This window comes from Crinia signifera, chromosome 19 (assembly GCF_055691185.1).
Source record: "Crinia signifera chromosome 19, ASM5569118v1, whole genome shotgun sequence".
Taxonomy (NCBI): Eukaryota; Metazoa; Chordata; class Amphibia; order Anura; family Myobatrachidae; genus Crinia; species Crinia signifera.
Genome location: NC_139226.1, coordinates 25,507,214 through 25,532,832, shown reverse-complemented (window position 1 = coordinate 25,532,832; position 25,619 = coordinate 25,507,214). Strand labels below are relative to the sequence as shown.

The window sequence follows — 25,619 nt, the reverse complement described above, 5'->3', positions numbered from 1 at the left end:
TGTGTCTGGTGAGTAGCTGTGTCTTTGCTGTGTAACATGGAGAGGCAGAGGGTGTCTGGCACTGTGGGCTCACTGGGCTGGTTCTCTGTCGTGTGAGTCAGAGGCTCCACCCAGCGTTACAGCTTCAGGCACACTTTGAGTGACAAATGTAGCCAAATATATAAGAGATTCAAAAAAGAAAAATAAATCTTCAAAAACTCATGTCAACCTTTTTCATTGTCGACCATAGCCGTGTCAGTGTTTTGCATGTGACATTTAATCCTGGGGTTGCCGTGAATCGCGAGCGGGGGTGGGGGAGGAAGGGAGGAGGTGAGGTGTGTCCGCGAATCACAGGAGGAGGGGTCGTGGGTGGATGCCGTGAATTGCGGGAGGGGGGGTCGCGGGGGGGGTGGTGTGGGTGCCGCGAATCGTGGGAGGGGGGACGCGGGGGGTTGCAGTGAATCGTGGGAGGGTGGGTCGCAGGGGCGGGGGGTTGCCGCAATGACAGGGGGGGGAATCGCGGTAGGGGGGGTCGCGGGGGTGGGGGGGTACCGCAAGGAAGGGGGGGCCTGGGGGGTTGGCACAAATCATGGGAGGGGGGGTTGCGGGGTGCCACGAATCGCAGGAGGGTGTGTGTCACGGAGTGGGGCCGCAAATCGCGGGAGTCGCCGCGAATTGGGGGGGGGGTGTGCTGTGAATCGCGGGAGGGGGGTCGCCGGGGGGTGACGCGAATAGCCACAAGAAAAAATCAACACAGAAAGGTCAACACATGTAAATGTTGACATAAGTGTGGCACTTCATTGGTGTCCATGTCGACACATGAGAATGAATATGAAAACATTGAAAAAGTGAAAAATAAATCTTCAAAAACTCATGTCAACCTTTTTCATTGTCGACCATAGCCATGTCAGTGTTTTGCATGTGCCATTTAATCGTGGGGTTGCCGTGAATGGGGGGGTTGGGACACATTGCTCTGTTTCTGGACTTTCTTCTTAATTTATGGATTACCATCACCTGTGCTTAAACACCTTTCTTATCAATTACCCTGTTTAAAACAGGTGATGACAATCATAAATTAAGATGGAAGTCCACAAACAGAGCATTCTGTCCCTCCTGGAGAGGGTCATGTTGGGAGGTATGGAGGTGTGGGGCACTCACCTGGTGTGTCTGGTGAGTAGCTGTGTCTTTGCTGTGTAACATGGAGAGGCAGAGGGTGTCTGGCACTGTCTGTGGGCTCACTGGGCTGGTTCTCTGTCGTGTGAGTCAGTCATGTGAGTCAGAGGCTCCACCCAGCGTTACAGCTTCAGACACACTTTGAGTGACAGATGTAGCCAAATATATAAGAGATAGCTGGGACCTGCAGTGCTCTGAATACAGCCGGGCAGCCCGCTGCTCTCTGCCAGGCTGTCAATGGCTATAATTTCTGCCCGGCGGCGGCTGTCCCCCAGTTACATGAGCATGTGTTCCCCCTTGGTAATGAGCATGTAATCCCACATGGCAACGAGTATGGAACCCCTGGCAATGAGCATGTAGGTAAGCAGCACTTATGTAGCATAATTTTTAATAGGCATTATGGTGTTTGGCATAATATGTAATGGATATTATGGTGTGTGGCTTAACATGTAATGGGCATTATGGTGTAAATTTTTTATGCGCACAATGCTCCTATTTATGAAGCATATTGTGCATTATTGCTCAATCTGTTTGGTATAGTGTGTATTTTGGCTCGATCCATGTGGCAAAATGTGAATTTTGCCTTAATCTGTGTGGCATAATGTGAATTTTGACTCAATCTGTGTGCCATAGTGTGAATTTTGGCTCAGTCGGTGTGAATTTTGGTGGCATAATGTGTAAGAGGCAAGTACAGTATAAGATGGTTACTATTGTGTTGCATGATTTGTATAAGGGGTATATGGTGTGGTAAACTTAGGTGACCACATAAAAGGTGCTGAAATGTTGTCTACCAAGTTTCGGATTTCAGTATTTTTTTTTTTATGACTGGAGTGCCGCCTCACCCCGCAAGTATCTTAGGACATCGGCGTCCTTTTTTGGGCACCCGGCAATATCTCCCTGCATTTTTCCTATGCCAGCTCCCTGCCTTTTCCAGGCATATATAATTAGTTGAAAGTATTTACACAAATAGAGACACACCCATGAGCAGACGGTCACACCCCCCACATTATTAGGTGCTGGCCACAACCCCTATTATTGCGCATAATAGGCCCTTGATAATTTTCAGCTCCAGGCCCATTTAGACCTTAATCTGGCTCTGCCAGACACAGGTGAGGGATGGGGGGGGGGGGTCGATGCGGGCGGCGGGGGTCGGTGCGGGGCCACGGTAGAAGCCCATAGGGGGATGCTTAACCCGGCGGGGGATGCTTAGAGCATCCCAAAATGCAGTAAAACCCAGATAACAGGGTTTTTACAGCATTTTTAGTTTAGAGAATCTCCATCTAGGTCCCAACCAGCTCCCAACTGTCATTTCTCAAACACAGTCTATTCCATGGCAGTTTTGGAGCTCATTGGTTAGTAGTTAACTCCACTTTCTCACTGTCCATGGCTTAGTAAATCTCCCTTAAAGTTTGGATTTCAGACGTTACTATATCAATCTAGGCTCATTGAGAGGGAAGCTTGCAGACTAAAGTGAAGCTTGAATACTTAAGCGACTTGTGAGTTGGAAACTGAAGCAGGTGAGTTATCTTGCATTCTGTCTGTCTTGTATTCTTTATCTGTCTTTCTATATAGAGACTGTAATTCTGAGGGAGAAATCTGAGTGTGATTTTGGTTGTGCCTGTATCTGTATAGTGTATTGTTACTAAGTGTGAACAGATACTAGGAGGAGGAGCTAAATCTAGGTGTCAAGGAAGATTAGGGGGAGGAGCTGAGTGTAACAGGGGCCTGACATACTATATAAGGAGGGACATAACTCATTTGGGAGCGTGCTCATTGAGAGGGAAGCTTGCTGACTAAAGTGAAGCTTGATTACTTAAGTGACTTGTGAGTTGGAAACTGAAGCAGGTGAGTTCGAATACTGAAAAAGGTGAGTTTGAACACAGTCTAAATCTTCATATTCTATTTTATTGTAATATATTATCTTCTTTCTATCCTATTGTAACCTGTTGCTCAATTTTGACATTTATTTCATTTTATCTATATTTTTTCCAACATTGTATTTCATTTTACTCACTCACTATTATTTTCTCTTATCTTTGCCACACATTTATTGCACTCAGGCCTTATTTTGGTTCATTCTTTCTGACAAAATCCTTCTTAGATGGGCAAAACCATGTGCACTGCAGGTGGGGCAGGTGTTTCTTTTGCAGAGAGAATTAGATTTGGGTGGGGTTTTACTTCAAAGTGAGATCTATATTGCAGTGTAAAAATAAAGCAGTCAGTATTTTCCCTGCACAGAAACAAAATTACTCACCCAAATCTAATTCTCTCTGCACATGTTACATCTGCCCTCCCTGCAGTGCACATGGTTTTGTCCATCTAAGAAGGATTTTGTCAGAAAGAATGAACCAAAATAAGGCCCTCTGTTTCCCTCTTCACGCCTGCTCACATTTGCCTCACTTCTGACCTTCTCTGTTCCCTTCATCCTCTCACTTGTTGTTTCATACTTAATTGGATTACTCAATCAACCTGATTTTACCCACTTGTCTCCTCTGCCTGTTACCTTCTCTCTCACTCGGTTTTCTACCACATCCTCGCAAATCTACTACAGACGCTGTCTGTCCCCCCAAATCCCTCTGTCTGCTTTCACTAACCTACCCTCTCACCTCTGGTCCTCATGGCTGTTAATCTCTCAACTTCACTTTCTCCAACCGCTCCTCCCCCCTCCCATCCCATACCTATCCTGACCACTCGCCCCCGCACCCCCACCCTCCCAACGACCCCCCCCTCGCTTCTGCAATCCCAAAAACCTTATCCACATAAATACACAACCCACCCCCCTCTTTCCTGTGCACTATGGAATGCCAGATCCATCTGCAACAAACTCCCTGCCATCCATGACCTATTCATCTCTAGAGCATTCCACCTCCTTGCTATCACCGAGACCTGGCTCTCCACCTCTGATTCTGTCTCTCCAGCTGCTCTCTCCCACGGTGGCCTCTCTTTCTCTCACACTCCCAGGCCTGACGGTCGCCAAGGTGGCGGCGTGGGTTTTCTCCTCTCAGCCTCATGCACCTACAGTGTCATTCACCCTGAACCCTCTCTCCTTTTCTCCTCCTTTGAGTCTCACTCTATCCATCTATACTACCCCTACCACCTCCGGGTCGCTGCAATCTACCGCCCCCCTGGCCCTATCTCCCAATTTCTTGACAACTTCGCCGCCTGGCTTCCACACTTCCTCTCCTCTGACCTGCCTTCTGTCATTCTTGGTGACTTTAACATCCCCTTGGATAACCCCGCTGATCCTGGCACCTCCAAACTCCTCTCTCTCTGCTCCTCTCTTGGCCTATCTCAGTGGACTACCTCTCCCACCCACATCCAAGGACACTCCCTCGATCTCGTCTTCTCTCGCTCTTGTTCCCTTACTGACTACAATATCTCGGCTTTTCCTCTTTCTGACCATCACCTCATCTCCTTCTCCCTCACTGCTTCCCCCTCTCCCACCCCCCCTCCCAAGCGCATTGTCTCACGGCATAACGTCAACACACTTGATCTTGCTGCCTTCTCAAACACGCTGTGTCCTCTTCTCGCCCCAATCGCCCTCATGTCCTGCCCGAACCTCGCCACCTCCCTCTATAATGACACCCTATCTTTGGCATTGGACTCTGCCTGCCCTCCCTCCTCTATCCCCCTTTGATGCTCCAACCCCCAACCATGGCACTCGCCTATCACCTGTTAAAACTGAAATAACGCATCAATAATTATATACTTTTGTTATACTCTGTTTTCTCAAATATTGTTATTATTGCTGCAGATGACTTTAGCTTGTTGCACAATGTACTATTCACTGCGTATGAGGCCTACCCTTTGCGCTAAGCAGCAGGTGTTTGTTAGAAGCAGCAGCCATTTTGTTGAACCATGACTTGCATAATAAAATTATAAAATGGCTGATCATTCAGAACAGTGCTGTAAAAGTGATTTCTTATAGAGAATTGTTTTTGGTTTTAGAAGCTTAAGAATGTGATGTTGACAGTATAATAGAACAAGGACAGACACCTAGACTCCACAATCATCAATAATATGGGAACAAAGCCACACATGCGTAGAACCACAAGGCCACTGAAGTTGGGTGTTGGGTTAATTATGACATCATGATTGAAAGCAGAGCTTTCCAATAAGACTCAATGCTTATGAGTAATTAATTAATTAATGTGATTAAGGTTTAAATATCAGAGTGACAGAAGGAGGAAAAAGGCAGTTGAGGAAGAACCAGCAAGCACGGGGGGGGGGGGGGGGGGGGGGGGGGGGGGGGGGGGGGGGGGGCTGGAGGTAATTATGAAGGAGGTTTAATCATGGCTGATCACTGTCCTTGAAAGGTGTCCATTTTGATTTGATTTAGAATTACTGTTTAAGTATTAGCTAGTCAGTTTTATGTTTCTTGTGTTAGTCTGCATTTGCAAATACCTGTAATGAAGCTATTCTTTAAGTAAAGCATTGCCATACATTTTATAACAAGGTTGTGTGGGTGTGCAATCATTTCAGCGTTGCCGTTATATTTAAAGGTAATAAAGTAAATATATTTGGTTTGGGTTATTTATCATATCTAATCTTATCAGATAAATATCTGCGTTATCACACCCGATTCCTTAAAAAGTGCTCTCGCAATGCTGAGCGCTTCTGGAAGAAATCACGCTCCCTTGCGGATTATATCCTTTTCAAATTAATTCTTTCCTCCTTCAGCTCTGCCCTTGCTCTGGCCAAGGAATCCTACTTTAAGTCCCTCATCCTTTCCCAATCATCCAATCCCCGCAGGCTCTTCGGCACCTTCAATTCCTTGCTCTCCCCCCCTCCTCCAGCTCTTCCGTCCTCCATCGTAGCCGCTGATTTTGCTACCTACTTTTCAACCAAAATCTCCTCTCTCAGGACTGCCATCACTGCTACCATGACCTCACCCTCTCCCTCCTCCCCTCCTACATCTCCACTCCCCTCCTTCCATCCCCTGTCCTCATTTTACCCCACCACTGCGGCTGAAGTCCACTCTATCCTTCAATCCGCTTCTCCCTCCACCTGCCCGCTCGATCCTATCCCCTCCAATATTATCCGTCGTCTCAGTCCGTCAGTCTGCTCTCACCTGGCTCACCTCTTTAATCTTTCCCTATCCTCTGGGATCTTCCCTTCCTCCTTCAAACACGCTCTTGTCTCCCCAATTTAAAAAAAAACAAATCTGGACCCCAACTCTCCATCCAACTACAGGCCCATCTCCCTCCTCCCTTTTGCCTCCAAGCTCCTAGAACGTCTGACCTATAATCGTCTCCTAAGCCACCTTACTGCTAACTCCATTCTAGACCCCCTCCAATCCGGGTTCCGCCCTTTACATTCCACTGAAACTGCCCTGACCAAAGTCACTAACGATTTACTATCGGCTAAATCCAAAGGCCTCTTCTCTATCCTCATCCAGCTTGATCTGTCGGCAGCCTTTGACACTGTTGACCACCCTCTCCTGCTCAACACCCTCCGCTCCTTTGGCATCACTGGCACGGTCTTCTCCTGGTTCACCTCATACCTCTCCGATCGCTCCTTCTCCGTCTCCATTCCAAGCTCCTCCTCTCCTACTACCCCGCAGCCAGTCGGTGTTCCTCAAGGGTCAGTCCTTGTCCCTCTTCTCCCTCTACACCACCTCTCTGGGCACCCTCATCAGCTCCTATGGTTTTCATTACCACCTTTATGCTGATGATACCCTAATCTATCTCTCCTCCCCCGACCTATCCCCATCACTCCTGTCCAAGGTCTCAGAATGCCTCATGGCCATCTCAGCCTGGATGACCCAACGCTTCCTGAAACTAAACATGGCTAAAACTGAACTTCTAATCTTCCATCCCCCGAACATCCCCTCTTCTCCCACTATCTCCATCAGCATTGGTGAAACCGAGATCACCTCCACCGACCAAACGCGCTGCCTCGGTGTCATCATTGACTCCTCCCTCTCTTTCACCCCCCACATTCGTGCTCTCTCACAGTCTTGCCGCTTTCACCTACGCAACATCTCACGCATCAGACCATTCCTCTCCACTGACGCGGCCAAAATTCTCATTCACTCTCTTGTCATCTCCCGCCTAGACTACTGCAACATCCTTCTCTCTGGGCTACCTCTCACTCGCCTCGCACCTCTCCAAACCATTCTTAACGCTGCTGCTAGGCTCATCTTCCTCTCCCGCCGCTCTACCTCCGCCTCCCCCCTCTGTCTATCTCTTCACGGGCTCCCCATTCCTTTCCGAGTTCTCTTTAAACTCCTCACCACCACCTACAAGGCTCTCTTCTCCTCCACCGCTCCTTACCTCTCTTCACTGATCTCTATCCACACTCCCTCCCGTCCTCTTCGCTCCATCGCTGACCGCCGACTGACCTCTCACCTAATCACCTCCTCCCACTCCCGTGTCCAAGACTTCTCTCGCGCTGCCCCCCTGCACTGGAACAACCTCCCGCCACCCATCAGGCTTTCTGATTCCCTTACCTCCTTCAAGCGCTCCCTCAAAACCCACTTTTTTCGATTAGCCTATCCCTCCTCCTAACCTCTTTTGATCCTTCTATCCTGCCTCCGTTCCCCTCCGTTCCTACTTATCCTGTTGTTTTTCGTTCGTCCACCCACCTATTTTTAGTATGTTAACTCTTATGAGTAGGGTCCTCCTGCCTCACGTACTCACCCTACCTCTTTACCTCACCCGTGCTCCTGTCCTGTTCTTCCCTTCCTCTACTTCATCTTCAGTCTCCTCGACAATTTTGACACCTACTTCTGAACTGATGCTGATTTTATTTCTACCAGCTATACCCCTATTTATACTGTATTTTTCAACACACCCTGTACGTTACCTTGTCATTTGTTTTTTGTTTGCTATGTAAGGCGCTGCGGACACTTTGCGGCGCCTTATAAATAAACGTACTACTACTACTACTAAGCTGAATACTATTTACAATAAATGCCTGGTACTGGTGGACTTCTGTACATGATAATGTTTCTTTCAGTTATTTAAAGAATATCACTTACCCTTTGCTGTCACATTGAGTGTAAAGATAAAGGTGGCGTTTCCAATAAAATTGTTGGCTCTGCATTCGTATTTCCCACTTTCTTCTACAGTCACATCAGAGATACGGAGACTGGATGTGTAGTCAGTAGAGATCACTGAGAATTTACCTCCATTTGGTACAGGAGTGTGATTTGCAACGTACCAGAAGAACTTAGCAGGGAGGACCTTCGGTGTAGGAGCACTGGTTCGGGATTGGGGTCTAGCTGTCAGAGTCACTGTCATTACTGCCGGCTGCCCCTCTTCCACTCTAGTGATTGTATTATTGTCATGTCCTGGAGCCTCTGGGGGATCTGATAAAATACAATCAGAAGAACTAGGCTAAGTCACTTCATAGCGTTCCCTCATCCTGACCATCAATGTTCAGTTCTACCCAGGGCTATTTTTCAGCAGGCTCCAGCAGGAACTGAGGCCCTTATTCTAGTTCACTCTTTCTGACAAAATATTTCTTAGATGGAACAAAACCATGTGCACTGCAGGTGAGGCAGGTGTAAAACCCCACCCAAATCTAATTATCTCTGCACAAGTAACACCTACCTCACCTGCAGTGCACATGGTTTTGTCCATCTAAGAAATATTTTGTCAGAAAGAGTGAACTAGAATAAGGGCCTCAGTTCCTGCTACAGCCTGCTGAAAAATAGCCCTGGTTCTACCTGTAGCTTCATCTTGGCCCAAACATGTGGGAGGAGCTTCCGCTCTCTACAGGAGAATGGGTCATTGAATCGACCCATATTATGTTGACATGCATTGGGTCAACCACTGAAGGTCGACACATGAAATTAGTCAACATGGCTAAGGTCGACACAAGCATTAGGTCGACAATGGGAAGGTTGACAGTCAAAAGGTCAACATTTTTCGAATTTTTTTGTCCCGTATGTCGACCTGGTTGGCATGGACACCGTCAAAAATGTACCGCATCCCCTCGCATGCCTCTCTGTGCCATGCGAGGGGATGCTAACAATTGGTCGGATACTAGATCCTGTAATCCACAATCTTCAAACGGCTATTAGGTATGGTTGCCATCGATGGCAATAGTGCAATTGGCCACCGATAGTGTTAAACTATGCAATGAATGGCCATCCATATTTTTACCTTTATATTTATTGATTGGCATCCATTTTGTTTGACTGATTGGCCTGTGTTCCAATAAAACATGGGGGGTGGGGCTTCATGGGGTATTGGGGGTGGAGCTATAATGTGTGTCCTGGCACAAAACAAAAGCAGAACATCAGTTTTGCTGTGTCATCGATGGAGGGAAACCATCTGGTTCTCCCCCATAGGTTGCAAAAGTATTCCACATCGGCCATAAACCATCAATGATTTCAAATCATCGATGATCGATGATCATCCCTAGGCTGTATTCATCAATTAATATTCAGTTACAGACTGGTGAGATCTGTTCACTATGAACATAAAGCAAAATTATTAAGGGGATATTTAGAGACCCAAAAGTAAAGTTTATTTTATAGGAACCGTGTCCTATTGGTACAGTCCCTGAGCCCAGTCAACCTTCAGTAGTCGACCCAGTGCATGTCAACCTAATGAACGTATACCATCTACAGCGACCTGTAATAGCCCCATATTACACTATAATGTACGTTACCTCCATAGATCATATACATTTGGAGGTTTAGTTAAAATTTGGATAAGAATATTGAATAGAACAATGGATGACATCACTCTTACACCTTGGACTATGACATCACAGCCATCGGTGATGGAACAGTTATATAAAAGTGCAGTAACAGATTCACAATACAGCTTATTATTATGATATCCATGTTTATCTCACCAAGCAGCAGTGTACAGCTTGAGGTTCTCCCCATCTGATCCCCAAGGCAGGTCAGATTAGATCCTTGGAGATTACTTTCTGAAGTCAAATTCCTGCTCACTTGGTTTCGATTGGTCTCTGTTGTGTTACTAAATATCATGGTCACGTTGGCTGGAGGTTCCCCTCCCGGCCAGGAGCAGGTGAGCTGGAGACTCTGACTGTAAGGTTGTGCGAGACATTGAATGCCCTCTGCTGGGCGCCCTGCGAGAAGAAATGAGGGAGAGTAATTAGTATACTGAGATTTAAATACAGTTATTTGACCTTCTGCATTATTAGATATGTGTACCCGGGGTCGGGGGTGCGCATTGTACATTATTATTACTAACTGAGCCTCTAGCTCAGGCGTGTCCAAACTGTGGCCCTCCAGCTGTTGTGAAACTACACATCCCAGCATGCCTTGCCATAGTTTTAGCATTCCCCAATAGTAAAACTGTGGCAAGGCATGATGGGACGTGTAGTTTCACAACAGCTGGAGGGCCACAGTTTGGACATACCCGCTCTTTATGATATCTGCTGTCCTCTTGACAGGGTATTGTCTAATCGCTGTGCCCAACTATCCCCCCACAAATGACATAACTCTCTTGTTGGATAAAATTGGCCACAGCAGCCATCTTTATTGAACAATACAATACATTCCCACGGAAGGTGGTCCCCGAGGCCCTCAATAAATATATATCCACACCTCTAAGCACTTCCAGGAGCTCTTACCCCCAGCCGATAGCGATTGGCTCGAGGGCACCAATTGTACACACCCAGTGCTCATTAATTAACCTCACCCAGGGGAGTCCAGCCCCCTCATGGGGCCCTCCCCGCCGCATAATTAAGCCTCAATGCCACCAACCTCGAGGACCCCCCTCCGCACAGGCCACTGTGACAAAAAGACATCCTAGCAAATATTCTACCTAAACTATAAAAAATAGGGAAGGGTGGGTGGGAGCTGTTGAGAAAAATCTCCCAGTGACCCCTATTTCCTGCCTGAACCCTGCTTATAAACCCCTCCAACACCCCGTTAAGCCCCTCCCCCTATGACCCTCTCCTTAAGCACTCCTCCTATGACTAACTGCTAGTCAGCTCCCTACAAACCCTGTCAGGGGAGCCTACCCCCAGGCTTTGCCTCCAGTCCGGCTCCTACATGACAGGGTATTGTCTAATCGCTGTGCCCAACTATCCCCCCACAAATGACATAACTCTCTTGTTGGATAAAATTGGCCACAGCAGCCATCTTTATTGAACAATACAATACATTCCCACGGAAGGTGGTCCCCGAGGCCCTCAATAAATATATATCCACACCTCTAAGCACTTCCAGGAGCTCTTACCCCCAGCCGATAGCGATTGGCTCGAGGGCACCAATTGTACACACCCAGTGCTCATTAATTAACCTCACCCAGGGGAGTCCAGCCCCCTCATGGGGCCCTCCCCGCCGCATAATTAAGCCTCAATGCCACCAACCTCGAGGACCCCCCTCCGCCACAAAGCACGAGGTTAAACCCTTAACCCCGTGCGCCCCCCCCACATCCGGAACGCTGTTTCTATTCCCTCTTGTAGTCCCAAAGACCAAACATCTATCCCCACAGCATTCAGGTGCACACCGTCACCTCTCCAAAATGCCCCGGCACCAGACTCAAGTTCCCTGTGCCTCACCACAACAGCCCCGTTCCTGGCCATAAAACGCCCAATCGCCCTGTTAACTTTAATCCGTGCCTTATTGAGCTTGTCAGCCGACCTCGCATCCCTCCAATAATGGCGTGGCACGATGTCTGACCAAACCGTGATTAATTCCGGAAACATTGCCCATAACCGTAGGAGATCAAACTTGATATCCCGTATCAACTCCCTAAATGGTCTGCTCCCAAGATCATTCCCGCCTACATGCAGAACTAATATGTCGGGAACCCTATCGAGCCGAACAAAACGGTGAAATTCCTGCAGCACTCCACTCCATACCATACTGCGTTTTCCCAGCCAGCGAACCACTGCCTCCTCTCTATCCAAACCCAGCTGGCGGCCGTTCGGTCTGACATCCGCCCGTAAAGCTCCCCAAAAGACATATGAATGTCCTAAAATCCAAATCAGGCACGGAGGCTGCCCTAAAACAGAAAAAACACGGTCAACCTCAACAATCCCTTAAACGAACATAAGACCGAAAGCGAGACGATTCCCACCGCCCAATACGCTTAATCAACTCATCCCCAAATCCCATTCTAGCAGCCTCAGTTGCGGCCCCAATGCGGAAAGAGTGACCCGCGTATTCCTCCCCCTTGAGGCCCAACGTCCGCAGGACTGCTCTAAACACACTTGTGAACTGAAACCGTGATAAAAAGGATCCATTCGCATGCATCAGCAAAGGATCCCTTTCCCTGCCCACTCTGACCTCCTTAAATATCCTCAGCCGTGCCACCGGGCACATATCCGACCCTGGTACAGAGAAGAGAACTACCTTCTTCCCCCTCCCTAACTGATCCGTCTTAGACCTCCTCACCACTAGCTCCACCCTATCCAAGTATAAATCCACATCCTCTCCTAACAAACCTCCCGGCCTGGACACGCTTGGACTCACGAGCTCCCCAATCCGCAGTGCCCCGAAGAAGGCAAGCGAAAAAGCTACCCCAAACAACCTTTCCTCGAAATTTGAACTACAGACCTCCCCTAACTTCATGCCCATATTCTGTAACAACTGGAAAGACACCGGCCTTCTCTGATCCTGTACGACATGACCTCTCCTCCAACCTTTCAAAGCCTGCGCAATCAGGAAATTCTTAGTGACGTCAGGCCTGCCGCCTGCACGAAACCCAAAAGCCAAGCCCGCCATGCAGCGCGTGATTTTTGCCACTGACCAACCAATCTCCTTACAATGGCCTATATATAGCAAGACAGCCAACTCGTCATCATCCTCCTTCAGACCTACTACCTCACGCCATTCTAACCAGCTCCGCCATTCCTGATTGTATGCCGACCATGTATTCGGGGCCAAGGATTCCCTGATGAGCTGATCGACTACCCGTCCAGCAGAGCCCAGAGCCGACTCGGGAACCCGGTCCCCTCCCTGTCCGCCTCTGGTGCCAACTCCCGAAAACGCTCCCACTGTGAACGAGATAAAGCATCCGCAATGCCGTTAGAGACACCAGGAACGTGCCTAGCCACAACCCACAAATTCAAAGCCAGACATTCCAATACTAACTGCTGCAAAACAGTGACCACTGACGGTGAAGATGCCGACAATTGGTTAATAGCCATGACAACCCCCAAATTATCGCAGTGAAAACAAATCTTTCTATTGCGGAATAGCTCCCCCCAAACAACTACTGCTACAAAGATAGGAAACAACTCCAACAATGCCAAGTTTTTAACCATGCCTCTCTGCACCCAAGACTCCGGCCACCGGCCTACACACCAATGTCCCTGGCAATATGCCCCGAACCCACCACTCCCGGCCGCGTCTGTGAAAAGGTCTAGCTCAGTAGCGACGCATGTGTCTGACATCCACAAAGCTCTGCCGTTAAAAACTTCCAAAAAAGTTGCCCACACCCGCAAGTCCCCTTTCAACTCGCTACCTAATCTGACAAAATGATGAGGAAGAACCACCCCTGCGGTCGCTGCTGCCAGCCTCCTGCTGAAAATGCGGCCCATAGGCATAATGCGACACGCAAAATTCAATTTGCCCAGCAAGGATTGCAATTCCCGCAATCTAATCTTCTTCAACAGCAATGCCCTCCCTACCTCGGCCTTCAAACCCAGCAATTTCTCCTCGGGCAAGCGGCACTCCATATTCTCGGTATCAATGACAATACCCAAAAAACTGATCACAGTCGCAGGGCCCTCCGTCTTACCTGGAGCAAGCGGGACCCCAAAGTCTGCCGACACCCTTTCAACAGTCCTCAACAATAAGTCACATACTCCGGTCCCCCCAGGACCAATACATAAGAAGTCATCTAGGTAATGAATAACTGAACTACACCCAGAGACATCCTTAACCACCCACTCCAAAAAAGAACTAAAGGCCTCAAAATAAGCACATGACAAAGAACAACCCATCGGTAAACAACGATCAACAAAAAATTCCCCGTCCCAACAACAACCCAACAAACGCAAACTGGTTGGGTGAACCGGCAGCAAACGGAATGCCGATTCAATATCAGTCTTTGCCAATCTGGCCCCTTTCCCAAACCGCTTCACCCACTGAACAGCCGCGTCAAACGATGTATAAACCACCGAGCAGATGTCAGGGTCAATGCCATCATTGACCGACGCCCCTTTTGGAAAAGATAAATGGTGTATAAGACGAAACTTGTTCGCCTCCTTTTTTGGCACCACCCCCAATGGAGAGACTATCAAATCTGGCCATGGTGCCGACCCAAAAGGTCCAGCCATACGACCCAGCTGCACCTCCTTACGCAGTTTATCCTGCACCACCTCTGGATGCTCCCTTGCAGACTTCAAATTCCTCCTCAAGCCCCCTGAAACCTGCACGTCGGAAGGTATCTTAAAACCTTCCCTAAACCCCTCCTCCAACAACACGGCTGTCTGCTGGTCAGGATACCTACGCAGATACCCCAGCATCCTTTCCAGCCGAACCGGTGTCTCCCCCTTTTGAATTACCGTCCCGTGACTTCCCTCTGAAGCATTTATTTGCACCATGGGTCCCTCCACACGAGGAACATTCATGTTTAAATTTGCATTTTGCCCCAAAACGACATGACCCGTCATTAAAGGCAAAGCAGAGTCCCTTCTGCATGGCCGTCCCATTTTTGGCCTCCCTCGGCCCCCCCCCGTCCCCACGAAAGGGCTGCCCACTTTTTGTGGGAGCCGTCACCTTTAACCATAAAGCAATATCCTTATGGTCCCAACGTATGTTAGGGCGAACAGCCTTCCTCTGCCTAAACTGCTCATCGTACCTGAGCCAAGCCAAGCCCCCATACACACGGTATGCCTCTCCTATCGCATCCATGTAACAAAACAAGCCTGAACAATTGTCAGGCGCCTTCTCCCCAATCACACTAGCTAAAATAGCAAATGCTTGGAGCCAGTTCGTGAATGACCGCGGTATCAGCCGGTACCGCCGCCGTTCCTCCTCCTCCTTCTTCTCCTCCTTGCGGGGCCTATCCAGATTAAAACGCTCTAAAGGGAGCAATGAAAATATATCAACGTATTCCCCTTTCCAAATCTTCTCCCTCACCTCCTGCTTCAGGTGGGCCCCCAATGGCCCCTCAAAGCATACATACACCTCCCCTTTTGCAGTGTCACTGAGCCTTCCACTCTCCTCCTGCGTCCCGACACTGCCCCCTTCTGCCCCTGCACTACTGCTATTTTGCTCACCGCCGGATACCGGCACCCCGCTGCTCACCGGCACCCCACTGCTAACCGGCACCCCACTGCTAACCGGCACACTATTACTGACTGGCACACTAATGCTAGCTGGTGTGCCCGCATTCTGCGGCACCCATGCTGCCGCCGGGGACGGCCCCGCCCCCTGCCGCAAACCCACCAACCAATCTGCAAAACCACTCAATAATTCAGTAAAACCTCTACTCATTTCCCCTTGGAGGGCTAACCCTCCCCCCCCCCTGACTCTGCGCTAAAGCATTAACAGACATAGAGACAGACTCACCAGGCTGCCTGGGGGCTGTGAACCCAGCAGCCGCAGGTCCAGTGTCCTGACGAACTCCAGCCAATGAGGAAGGACCAGGTATTTCTCCATCATCTGCTGACGCTGCCATCACTCTTCTCCTGACATCCCGACCCTCAGGTACAGCACCAGCCGGCGTGACCTCGTTGGAGGTGGAGCCAGCTGTGCGCCTCTCGCTCCGTGTACCAGGCCTGCGGTCCTCAGCCTGTACTTCTGCCCCCCTGGCACGACTCACCCCGCGCTGGGCAGCAGCATGCCCCGCATGCCCCACCGCACCAGGTCCAGTACCACGCAACGCCGGATCTTCTTGCACGTGGGGGGGATCCCCCCCGCGCGGAGGGTTCCGCCTGCTGGTTGGATTCCTCCCAGACCTGGTCCTGCGGGCGGAAGGTGCCCGGCCCACAGCCTGGCCTGGAGGGTCCCTAACGGGGCTCCGTGAATGGCGCTGAACCCTGGGGGACACAGATGGGCTAAAGCGCTCCGGAGGCCTGGACCTCCGAGGCCGTGCACCCGCTGGAGCAGCCTCTTGCGTTGCTGCTCCCAGTCCCCCCAGCAGACCTGACATCTGCTGCTGCAGCCACTCAATCCCTCTGGTGCCAGCTGCCTCCCTGAGGGCAGCAAGCGCAGCGGATACCTCTGCATCAGCATTGCCTGGGGAAGCCATGGGAGATGTCACGCTGCTTAGCTGTTGAGAAAAATCTCCCAGTGACCCTTATTTCCTGCCTGAACCCTGCTTATAAACCCCTCCAACACCCCGTTAAGCCCCTCCCCCTATGACCCTCTCCTTAAGCACTCCTCCTATGACTAACTGCTAGTCAGCTCCCTACAAACCCTGTCAGGGGAGCCTACCCCCAGGCTTTGCCTCCAGTCCGGCTCCTACAATACGTTCCATGGTAGTGTCTTGCTCACATGGTGCACATGTGCACTTTGGCTGGGAGAAAAGAGGAATGAGAGTTAGCAACAAGTGTACTGAGATTTAACCACACAATTGATATATAGCGGTGTTATACAGCTGTGCTGTGATAGGGCCTAGGGAGGTCACATGCACAGCAGGATTGTATCCATTGGGGTTTTGAACATTGGGACGCCGATGTCAGCAATGTCACCATCAGCATTTCAACCACTGGGATACTGACCTCATCTTTGCAAGCACCAGGAGCCCTACAGATTAATGAGCCCGCTGTGCAAATGGATCATGTGCAAATTAGTTCAAATCCTGTCGCAAGCCGCTCACCATCGAATGATTTGTACACTGGCCACAACTCATCGCAGGCGCCGCGTAGCCCAAGACTTACTCGGTGGTGCCAATCCGGGCTGTAGCTGATGTCACACACCCTCCTCTAACCGGCTTTACTACATCTAGCGTTTTTTACTGACACGTCTGCGTTTTTTCTGGGACTCCCAGTAAACGGCCGGGTTCCACCTCCAGACGCTGTCAATCACTGGGTGAATGGTCAGCGATCAGAAAAAGATGCAGGAGTTGATTGCTGGCGGGCATTGCGCACTACGGAATATACGCACGCGCAGTCTGACGATAATTGGCCGCCGTAGAAATTAACAGCTGTGCCAACAAGTGTGAATCGGGCCCACTGGATCATGCCCAGTCCAGATTAGCAGTGGTACAAGTCATCTGGTGATTATAATCTAATTGTCTGGTGCTATACATTTGTTAATGTCCATTCAGCGGTGTACAGTATGTGTGATACTCTGTATAACATGGGTTATACGGTATACCGAGCGGGTAGGGTGATAATGGGAATGTGAGGTTGTGTTGGGCAGACATGTACTTAAATGTAAAATCCTCATCCCACTCACTACTGCTCATGATAGCCGGTCACCAACCTATATTCTACTTTCACACTGTATTGTTTTCTCGGGGGCGGAGTAGTGCAGGGAAATAAAGGAGAGCTGGCTGGCGGGGGGGGGGGGGGGGGGGGGGTCAGCGGGGGCAGAATTTGAAAACAAAAAATAGTTTAAAACATTGGGAAGCCCTCTAACTGGCTGAGAGAGCTCACAGCCAATCAGAGGCCTCACACTAAGAGGCCCCTGATTGGCTGCGAAAGCTCTCTCAGCCAATCAGAGGGCCACCAACTCTGTTTTAAACTGTTTTTTTTTTCTGCCGCCGATTCCCGCCGCAAGCCAGCTCCTCCTGCTCCCTGAACCTGCTGCCACACCCCAGCGCTGCTGCTGCCAATCGTTAAAGACCACATGTGATTGCTCATGCAATTCGTCAGATATCATGTGCAGAACATAAGATCGGTCGACGCGATATTCGACTGGTGGGCCCGCACATGATTCGACATGCATACAATCATCTGATTTATTGCACAGATGTGGTAGACGTCAAAGGATTGTATGCAATATCACCCTGCCTAGTGTATGGGAACCATATCACTATCACTGCTGCTGACTGTTATAATGTCTGGAATCAGGGCCCAAGTCAAAGTTGTAGCTCATGCACTTTTCCTAATACCCCAAATATAACTCATGTATTACCACAACAACCAATGACAGACTAGAAATGTTTTACAACACACAGCAATACTCACAAGCCAGGTCCAATGTCACTGCAGGACTGGTCTCATTGTTTGCCAAGTTAGATCCTGTACAAGTGAATTGTCCACTGTCCTTCCTGGAGACAGGGCTGATGGTGAGATTGGAGTTCGGGGGAGAGCCGCTCTGTGTAATGGTATAAGATGGATGCTGGGACCCATCCAATAGTTCTCCATTCTGTCGCCAGGAGAATATGACAGCTGAGCCTTGGGCGGAACAATGCAGAGACACAGAATCCTCTCCCTCCCAGAGCAGGTCTGATGTGTTACTGCGCAGCGTCACCGCAGAGACCGCAGCTGCAATCCAGACACAGAATAAGGTGGCAGAACAAAGTAGGAAACTAATAGGTAAATAATTCATACATAATATGTACTTTATTCAGTACATGAGTGGAGTATATGCCCTGATTCTGGTTAGCACACAAAAGCAAATTCTCTCTCTAATGCAGTCTTTTTCAACCGGTGTGCCGCGGCCAGTTCACAGGTGTGCCGCCAGACTGTGGGTCACGGTGACTCACCAAATAGTCGCCGGCAGTGCTGGAGCCTGTCACTGTAAATACTGACATGCAGGGGGTGGGCGGCTCGGGCTTGTGTGCGTGCGCGGCGCCGCTGTCTGGAGCCGACGCTGGGACGTGCCTGTGCGTAGCAGGTGCCAGGCACGTCAGATCAGCCTGTGCGCTCTGCAGGCACATCCCGGCACATGCACATAAGGCCCCCCCGGACGGTGAGGTTTTGTCGGCACCATCTATGGGACAGGTGCGTGGAATAACTAATGAGGGGCATTTGTGTGTGGAATTTCTAAGGAGGGGGATTTGTGTGGGGAATTTCTAAGGGGGAGTTGATGCTTTTAATATCTAAGGGGGTGCATTTGTGTGTGGAATTTCTAAGGGGGAGCTGGTGCTTGGAATATCTAAGGAGGGGGAGGGCGGCATTTGATATTATATGTATTATATTTGATTAAAAACGGTTGGTGTGCCTTGGCAATTTTACAGTCTTGCCCGGTGTGTTGCGAGCTGAAAAAGGTTGAAAATCACTGCTCTAATGGACAAACGATGTGAACTGCAGGTGGGGCAGATGTAACATGTGCAGAAAGAGTTAGATTTGGGTGGGGTTTGTACTTCAAACTGATATCTATATTGCAGGCTAAAATAAAGCAGTCAGTATTTACCCTGCACAGAAACAAAATAACTCACCCAAAACTAACTCTCTCTGCACATGTTACATCTGCCCCACCTGCAGTGCACATGGGGCCTTATTCTAGGTCATTCTTTCTGACAAAATCCTTCTTAGATGGACAAAACCATGTGCACTGCAGGGGGGCAGATGTAAAAGGTACAGAGAGAATTAGATTTGGGGGAGTTATTTTGTTTCTGTGCAGGGTAAATACTGGCTGCTTTATTTTTACACTGCAATATAGATCTCACGTTGAAGTAAAATCCCACCCAAATCGAAATCTCTCTGCACAAGTAACATCTGCCCCACCTGCAGTGCACATGGTTTTGTCCATCTAAGAAGGAGTTTGTCAGAAAGAGTGGACTAGAATAAGGCCCATGGTTTTGTCCATTAGAGAGAGAATTTGCTTTTGCGAGTGAACCAGAATCAGGCCCATAATGTATCCTGTTCTTCATAGGAGACAAAACCCATGTTTCAGGACTGTCCCACTGTGCAGATTAGTGTAATGCAGCTATCAAACAGCAAACACTGTAGTAACAAAGCAAAGAGACAGCATAAATTAATATAATATATTGCAGGGGCGGCCAAACCTGTCCTCAAGATCTACCAACAGTGCATGTGTCTCAGGTAACCTGGGGATCTATAGTAGGAATGACTGCAGCATGTTTGAAATGTGACAGTTAGTAATAGCTGCACTTGTGCACCAGCTAGGGCGTCTGGGGAATGTAACAGTTAGTAATGACTGCACCTGTGCACCAGGTAGGGAGTCTGGGAAATTTGAAAGTGAGTAATGACTGCACCTGTGCACCAGCTAGTTAATTTGGAAAACATGGACCGTTGGTAGATCTCGAGGACCGGATTGGCCAGCCCTGCTCTATTTACTAACATTCTCCATTTCCATGTATTACTCACCGGCCAGGCTGAGCTGTACGCCATTGCTGGTCATGTTGTTTGCAGGGTTTGAAGCTGTGCAGGTAAAGTTTCCGTTATCATTGGCTGAGACGGGGCTGATAATGAGGGTGGAGTTATCCTCTGTCATACGGTATCGGGGGTCCTGAGGCAGTGCTGTCCCCTTTAGGCTCCAGGAGAAGCTGACATTTGTACCGGCACTAGAACAGTGCAGCGAAGTTGAATTAATTCCTGGCCAGACCAGCGAGTCTGATGTGTTACTGGTCAGATTCACCCCGGAAATTGGCTCTGGTGATGACATCACAAAGGTCACATTACACAAAGACCAGCATACCCAAAATTCTTACATCAATTTCGCAATAGCTGTGCGTTTCCCCGGTTGGCTTTGCCTTTTAAATTATTGTCACTTTAAAAGAAACAGTAGTAGATTTGTATCTCAAAACATTTCCCCATACTGTGCCCATACAGGTGCGGGAACCCGCTTGCACTCACAGAATTCTTTATATGTTGTGACTAGATGCATGAAAAACTATTTGCAAGAATACAGTGAGATGGAAGCATCTCAAGGTACATCCATCATATACAGTAGCACTTGTACTAGGTGTCCATTAATGTCATGATTGCATGTGGTTTCACCAGCCCTATAGCACCTCAACAGAACCAGCGTTGGAACCAGGCTGATTCACGAAACAGTGGTGGTTTGCCATGGCAACCAATCAGCTGCTCTGTATCATTTTATAGAACACACCTGATAAATGTTACTTCAAAGCTGATTGATTGCGGAGGGCAGGCGACAGGGGGGGGGGTCAAGAGTGACGGGCCCCAGAGATTTGAAGGGCCCCAGAGTTTCCATACCCAGGCACGGCCACTGCCTGTACTAGCTGGCCTGTCAGTGACCCTTGCGGCCTGGCCGTCTACTGTGCACCATCTGTTTTTGGCCGAGTCTGACCGACTCACTGTGTGCCACTGCCGTCTACTGTGTGTGCGCCCTGCCACTTGGCGCGCAGGGCCATCTACTCTGTTGGCGCATGGCCTGGGGCCGCAGGCGCACAGCAGTACCCGCCACTGGTGTTGTGGCCTCAGTCTCTGGCTCCTGTACTTTTCCTGCACACACGTGGGTCGTCTGTTCCGCACTCTGCGAAAGACCTGCCCTGCCTGCTCGTAGTGCTCAGGGTTCTTTTGTGAAAGTGACAGGCCAGCAGCAGCCAGAAGCCAGCAGGAAGCAGCAGCCAGAAGCCAAGCCAGCAGGACTGAGAACGAGAAAAGTCCGCACCTGAAAGCAGGATCTCGAGCAGCGAAAGGTTAAATGAGGCTCATGCAGAAGAGCGTTGTGTGGATTTGGGATTAGGTGGGGGGCCCCAGAGATATCATTGTACAGGGCCCCAATATTTCTGTTGCCGGCCCTGCTTCCAATGGGTAGGCAACGGTATTCACGTACAGTATTGGGGACTGGGAGCCTGGTGTGTTGGATTTCCCTTGGGCCCTGCAGCTGCTTGTTCAAAATGAGCCACTAAGTCCCTTTAGTGAAAAGATACAATGATCCCTAGTATATGAGTCAGCTCATGTCTATGTCACTGCTTGAGGTCTATTATTTTACTAAAGTGATAGTAACGTTTAGTTATAAATTTGTGACTGGTCCTTGGACTGTGGGCCACCAATAACGCAATTTTTTTATTTTTATAGATGAGTCATCCTTTGGCGTTGTCTACAATATGAATATCTCTCCAAACTGTCAACAAGCTCACAATGTTGACATTTGAAATGTCACCATGTGAAATGCCAACATTGTTAGGTTATGATTAGGTTTTACCTATGGTTTAGGCACTTGGGGGATTGGGGTTAAGGATAGTGGTAGAAATACTCGCTGGAATGCTGCAACATCACTAGTCCTCACCAGATACTCGGTTAGGCCCGAAGGCGGAGGTTACGGTTAGCCTAAGGGGGAAGGGGGGAGGGTCAGGTTTGGGAATTAGGGGGAGTAAGATAAGGGTTAGGGATAATAGGAAAAATACTATTCGGAATGCTGCAGCATCACAGGTCCTTACCGGAACCCCTATCGAAGAACCACTAGAACCGGGGGAAAGATACAGGAGACTCCGCTGCTGCTGGGAGTAGGTAAGAGACAACTAGATCACCAGGGACCAAGGGCGTAGCTACCATAGGTGCAGGGGGTGCAGCTGCTATGGGGCCCAGAGCTGAGAGGGGCCCACTTTGCCTGTCAAGGTATCATGTGCTATATAAAAAAAATTGCATTAGCTGATGAATAGGGGCCCTTACAAACTTTTGCTATAGGGCCCACATGTATCTAGTTACGCCACTGCCAGGGATGGTTTGTAAACAGTTCCTCATGTGGATATATCATGCAGGTAAGCATGATTTATGTCAACATGGTGTTTATCGACATGCATGCTCCAAGTGGACCGTTTGAATCTGTCAACATGATTATTGTCAACACGATAAAGGCAACAAGTCTAACCACACCTGTTATTATGTGCCGCAGGTTACGTGGAACAATGAATATAACCCACCAGGCCTGTTGAGTCAGGTCTTCTGCCAGTTTTCAGGCTCTGTACATTAGGATCATACCAGAAACTTACAAACACATCAGTCAGTCTCATATTTCCTAAAAAAAACACCTTCACTGCCAATAGTTCTGTGTCCCAGCAATAACATAAACTAGCTCAGTAGGCAGTACTGTAATAAGAAATAGGCATAAGGATAGTTTGTGTGACATAGCACCAATGGCTAATTCTGGGGCAGCAATTCCAGTGTTGGCTTTGGAGAAGCCAAAAGGGACAGACAAGGAAATCCTTATCATGGTGAAGGCATGTTTTACCCTGGGACCACCAGAAGGTACAAGTCCACCAGTCTATGCTATTATTGATCCTTTTTTCATATAAATGTGCTTAAGCTTCTTATCCATCTGGTAGGCATTTTTGGATAACAAGGAAAGTGCCAACAATGTTGATTATAGGTATGGATCTATTTCTTATTATTTGAGGTTACCTATGAATTTGACAATCTGGTGGGCATTCTTTATACTGTATATACAGAATAACATTATATCTATATTTTTCATTCAGTGCATCCATAATGGTATTTTTGTGATATCAGTATTGCGCTAGATATATTTCACTTTTTTTAAATCTATGTGAGTTCTTAAGCTATAGCAATGGATTGGGAACGAGGACCCACAGATGAGGATGAGGAGCTTGATCTAACCATTTGTGGTCTTTATATTCACCAACGGTAAACATCTGCTGATTGGATATCTTGTATATGTGAATAATACCTTCCTTTTACCTGGGGAATAAGCACTTTCATTCCTTGCTAGTGTTTTACACATAGCAAACCATTAATTACTGTACTGGCCACACTATGTTTTCTCTCGATTTTCCATGTGCTGCATTACTGTGTATGAGGAGACATCTTAATAAGAAGAGCATCAAAGTCAGGAAATCCCCATTGATGTTGAAGGTAATGAGAAAGGTTCAAGATGCAATTTAATTTTTTTTTTGCTGTGTACAAAGACATTACTGCAGCATCCTAGAGTTTGGTGGTATCAAATGGCCTAAAGGTGGTCATACATCAGAAAGACCGGTCTTACAATCATGATTGTGTCCAATTTCCCTTCAACTCCCCCGCAGTCCTTGGTGGTTTTTGTAAACACAACGTACTCACAATCCGTCATACATTCTGTTATACAATCCAGTTGCTGCATATGACCGGTCGTCTTACAATCGATTGTATGCACCTAAACTGCCTGAAAACTGCCACTCAAATGACACTGGTTGTATGAGCCATCAAATGACGATTGCATGTGATTAAAAGCACATGCAATCAGCTCCAATCGATCAACTGATGCAGCACGTCTGATCAGTAGACCAATCCTCCAATCTGTGGGACCGCGCATTGCACGATTGTGTGCACACGATGTGCGTACAATCTGCACACAATCCATCATACAACCAGTCCAGATTGTATGATTGGGTGCAATATCTTTCTGGCGTATGGGGGGCTTTAGCTTAGGGAGTGATTCTGGTTTTCTCAGTAAGCTGCAAACATCGCACCTTACTGAGCACCAGAGATGCCGCCCGCCGCCTCCGCCGATTCCCCTTGGTAACATGCGAGGGGACGTTTAATGAAAACACACCCCCTCACATGCTTCTGCTGCTGCTGGAGAAACCATTCGATGGTCGGCGAATAAAAGTCAGTTGGATCTGGCTTTTATTTGCGAGCGCCGGGACGAAGACAGGACGGGAGGCTGACATCCTGTTATATCTGCCACCTGCCCCTGGCAGACATCATCCCGCCCATGTACCCATGAGAACGCCCAGTGCTTTCATGGGGACACCCATACAACACTGGGCATTCCCATGGGCGCTCCCCGTCCCGTCACTATCCACTGATGTTTACGAAGGGCTCAGACTATGCAAGTCGCCAAACCAAAGGGGAGCTGCACATGTGCACAATATACAATGCACAGTCCCCAAAACATCGGGATGGGGTAGAACTCGCTAAATAGCGAGCAAACCAAAATTACTCCTTTAGTTTTTTAGGGACAGATTCTCTAAGCTTCAAAAGCGATAAAATGTAGAGTGATAAACAGCCAACCAATCAGCTCCTGTCTGACATTTTTCAAACACAGTCTGTGACATGGCAGGTAGGAGCTGATTGGCTGGCTGTTTATCACTCTCCATTTTATCACTTTTGAAGCTTAGAGAATCTGGCCCCTTGGTGAGTTTATGCTTTCATGATTATTCCATTCTCTCTGTTGTGTTCCTCATTCATCAGACTCTTACCTATTACATACATATACACAGAGTTACTGCTCCTGGTGCTGGCCGGGTTCTGGATGGTGCAGGTGTAGGTGCCAGTGTCACTCCCTGTGATTGGCTGGAAGTCCAGGAATGACCCCCTGCAGGTCACATGGGGCTTAGAGCAGACGTCCTCTTTGTCCCTATGGAAAGTGTAGCTGGTTACATTCTGACTGCCAGCGTCACAGCGGAGGGTCACGTTCCTGCCGGCAATAAGACCATTTGATGCATTGGTCCGGAGAACTGGTGGTTCAGTGAGGGCAGCTGGAACACAAAAGAGCATCAGTGGTGGTAGCTGAAGCCTCTGATCTGTTCTTCTGGGGTGCAAGAAAACCTGGTTCTCCCGTCTGACATTACATTTATTAATAATGATGATGACAATGATGACAATGATGGTGATATCAGCCAAAACGTTATGTCCATTCAGTCAGATTTAATTTATAGTAACAAATGAGATGTACAAGGAGATTCAGGAGTAGTCTGTCCCCGCGGGTTCCAGCTTCCACAAAGCAAACCATTAATTACTGTACTGGCCATATA

The 25,619-nt window shown here is 48.5% G+C and overlaps 1 protein-coding gene across 2 annotated transcripts in view; it reads right to left on the bottom strand.

Moving 5' to 3' along the window:
* The window catches only part of LOC146042252 (Fc receptor-like protein 5), a 39,246-nt gene extending 13,869 nt beyond the window's left edge, over positions 1-25,377 (bottom strand). For both annotated transcript variants that reach the window (XM_083162178.1, XM_083162177.1), the window contains exons 1-5: positions 25,065-25,377; positions 20,266-20,550; positions 18,178-18,477; positions 9,964-10,203; positions 8,135-8,464 (exon numbers count right to left, since the gene is read on the bottom strand). In XM_083162178.1, the coding sequence (XP_083018304.1) occupies positions 8,135-8,464; positions 9,964-10,203; positions 18,178-18,477; positions 20,266-20,550; positions 25,065-25,362 (1,453 nt within the window). In that variant the 5' untranslated portion in view covers positions 25,363-25,377. The remainder of the gene's footprint in view (positions 1-8,134; positions 8,465-9,963; positions 10,204-18,177; positions 18,478-20,265; positions 20,551-25,064) is intronic.
* Positions 25,378-25,619: the final 242 nt, after the last annotated feature.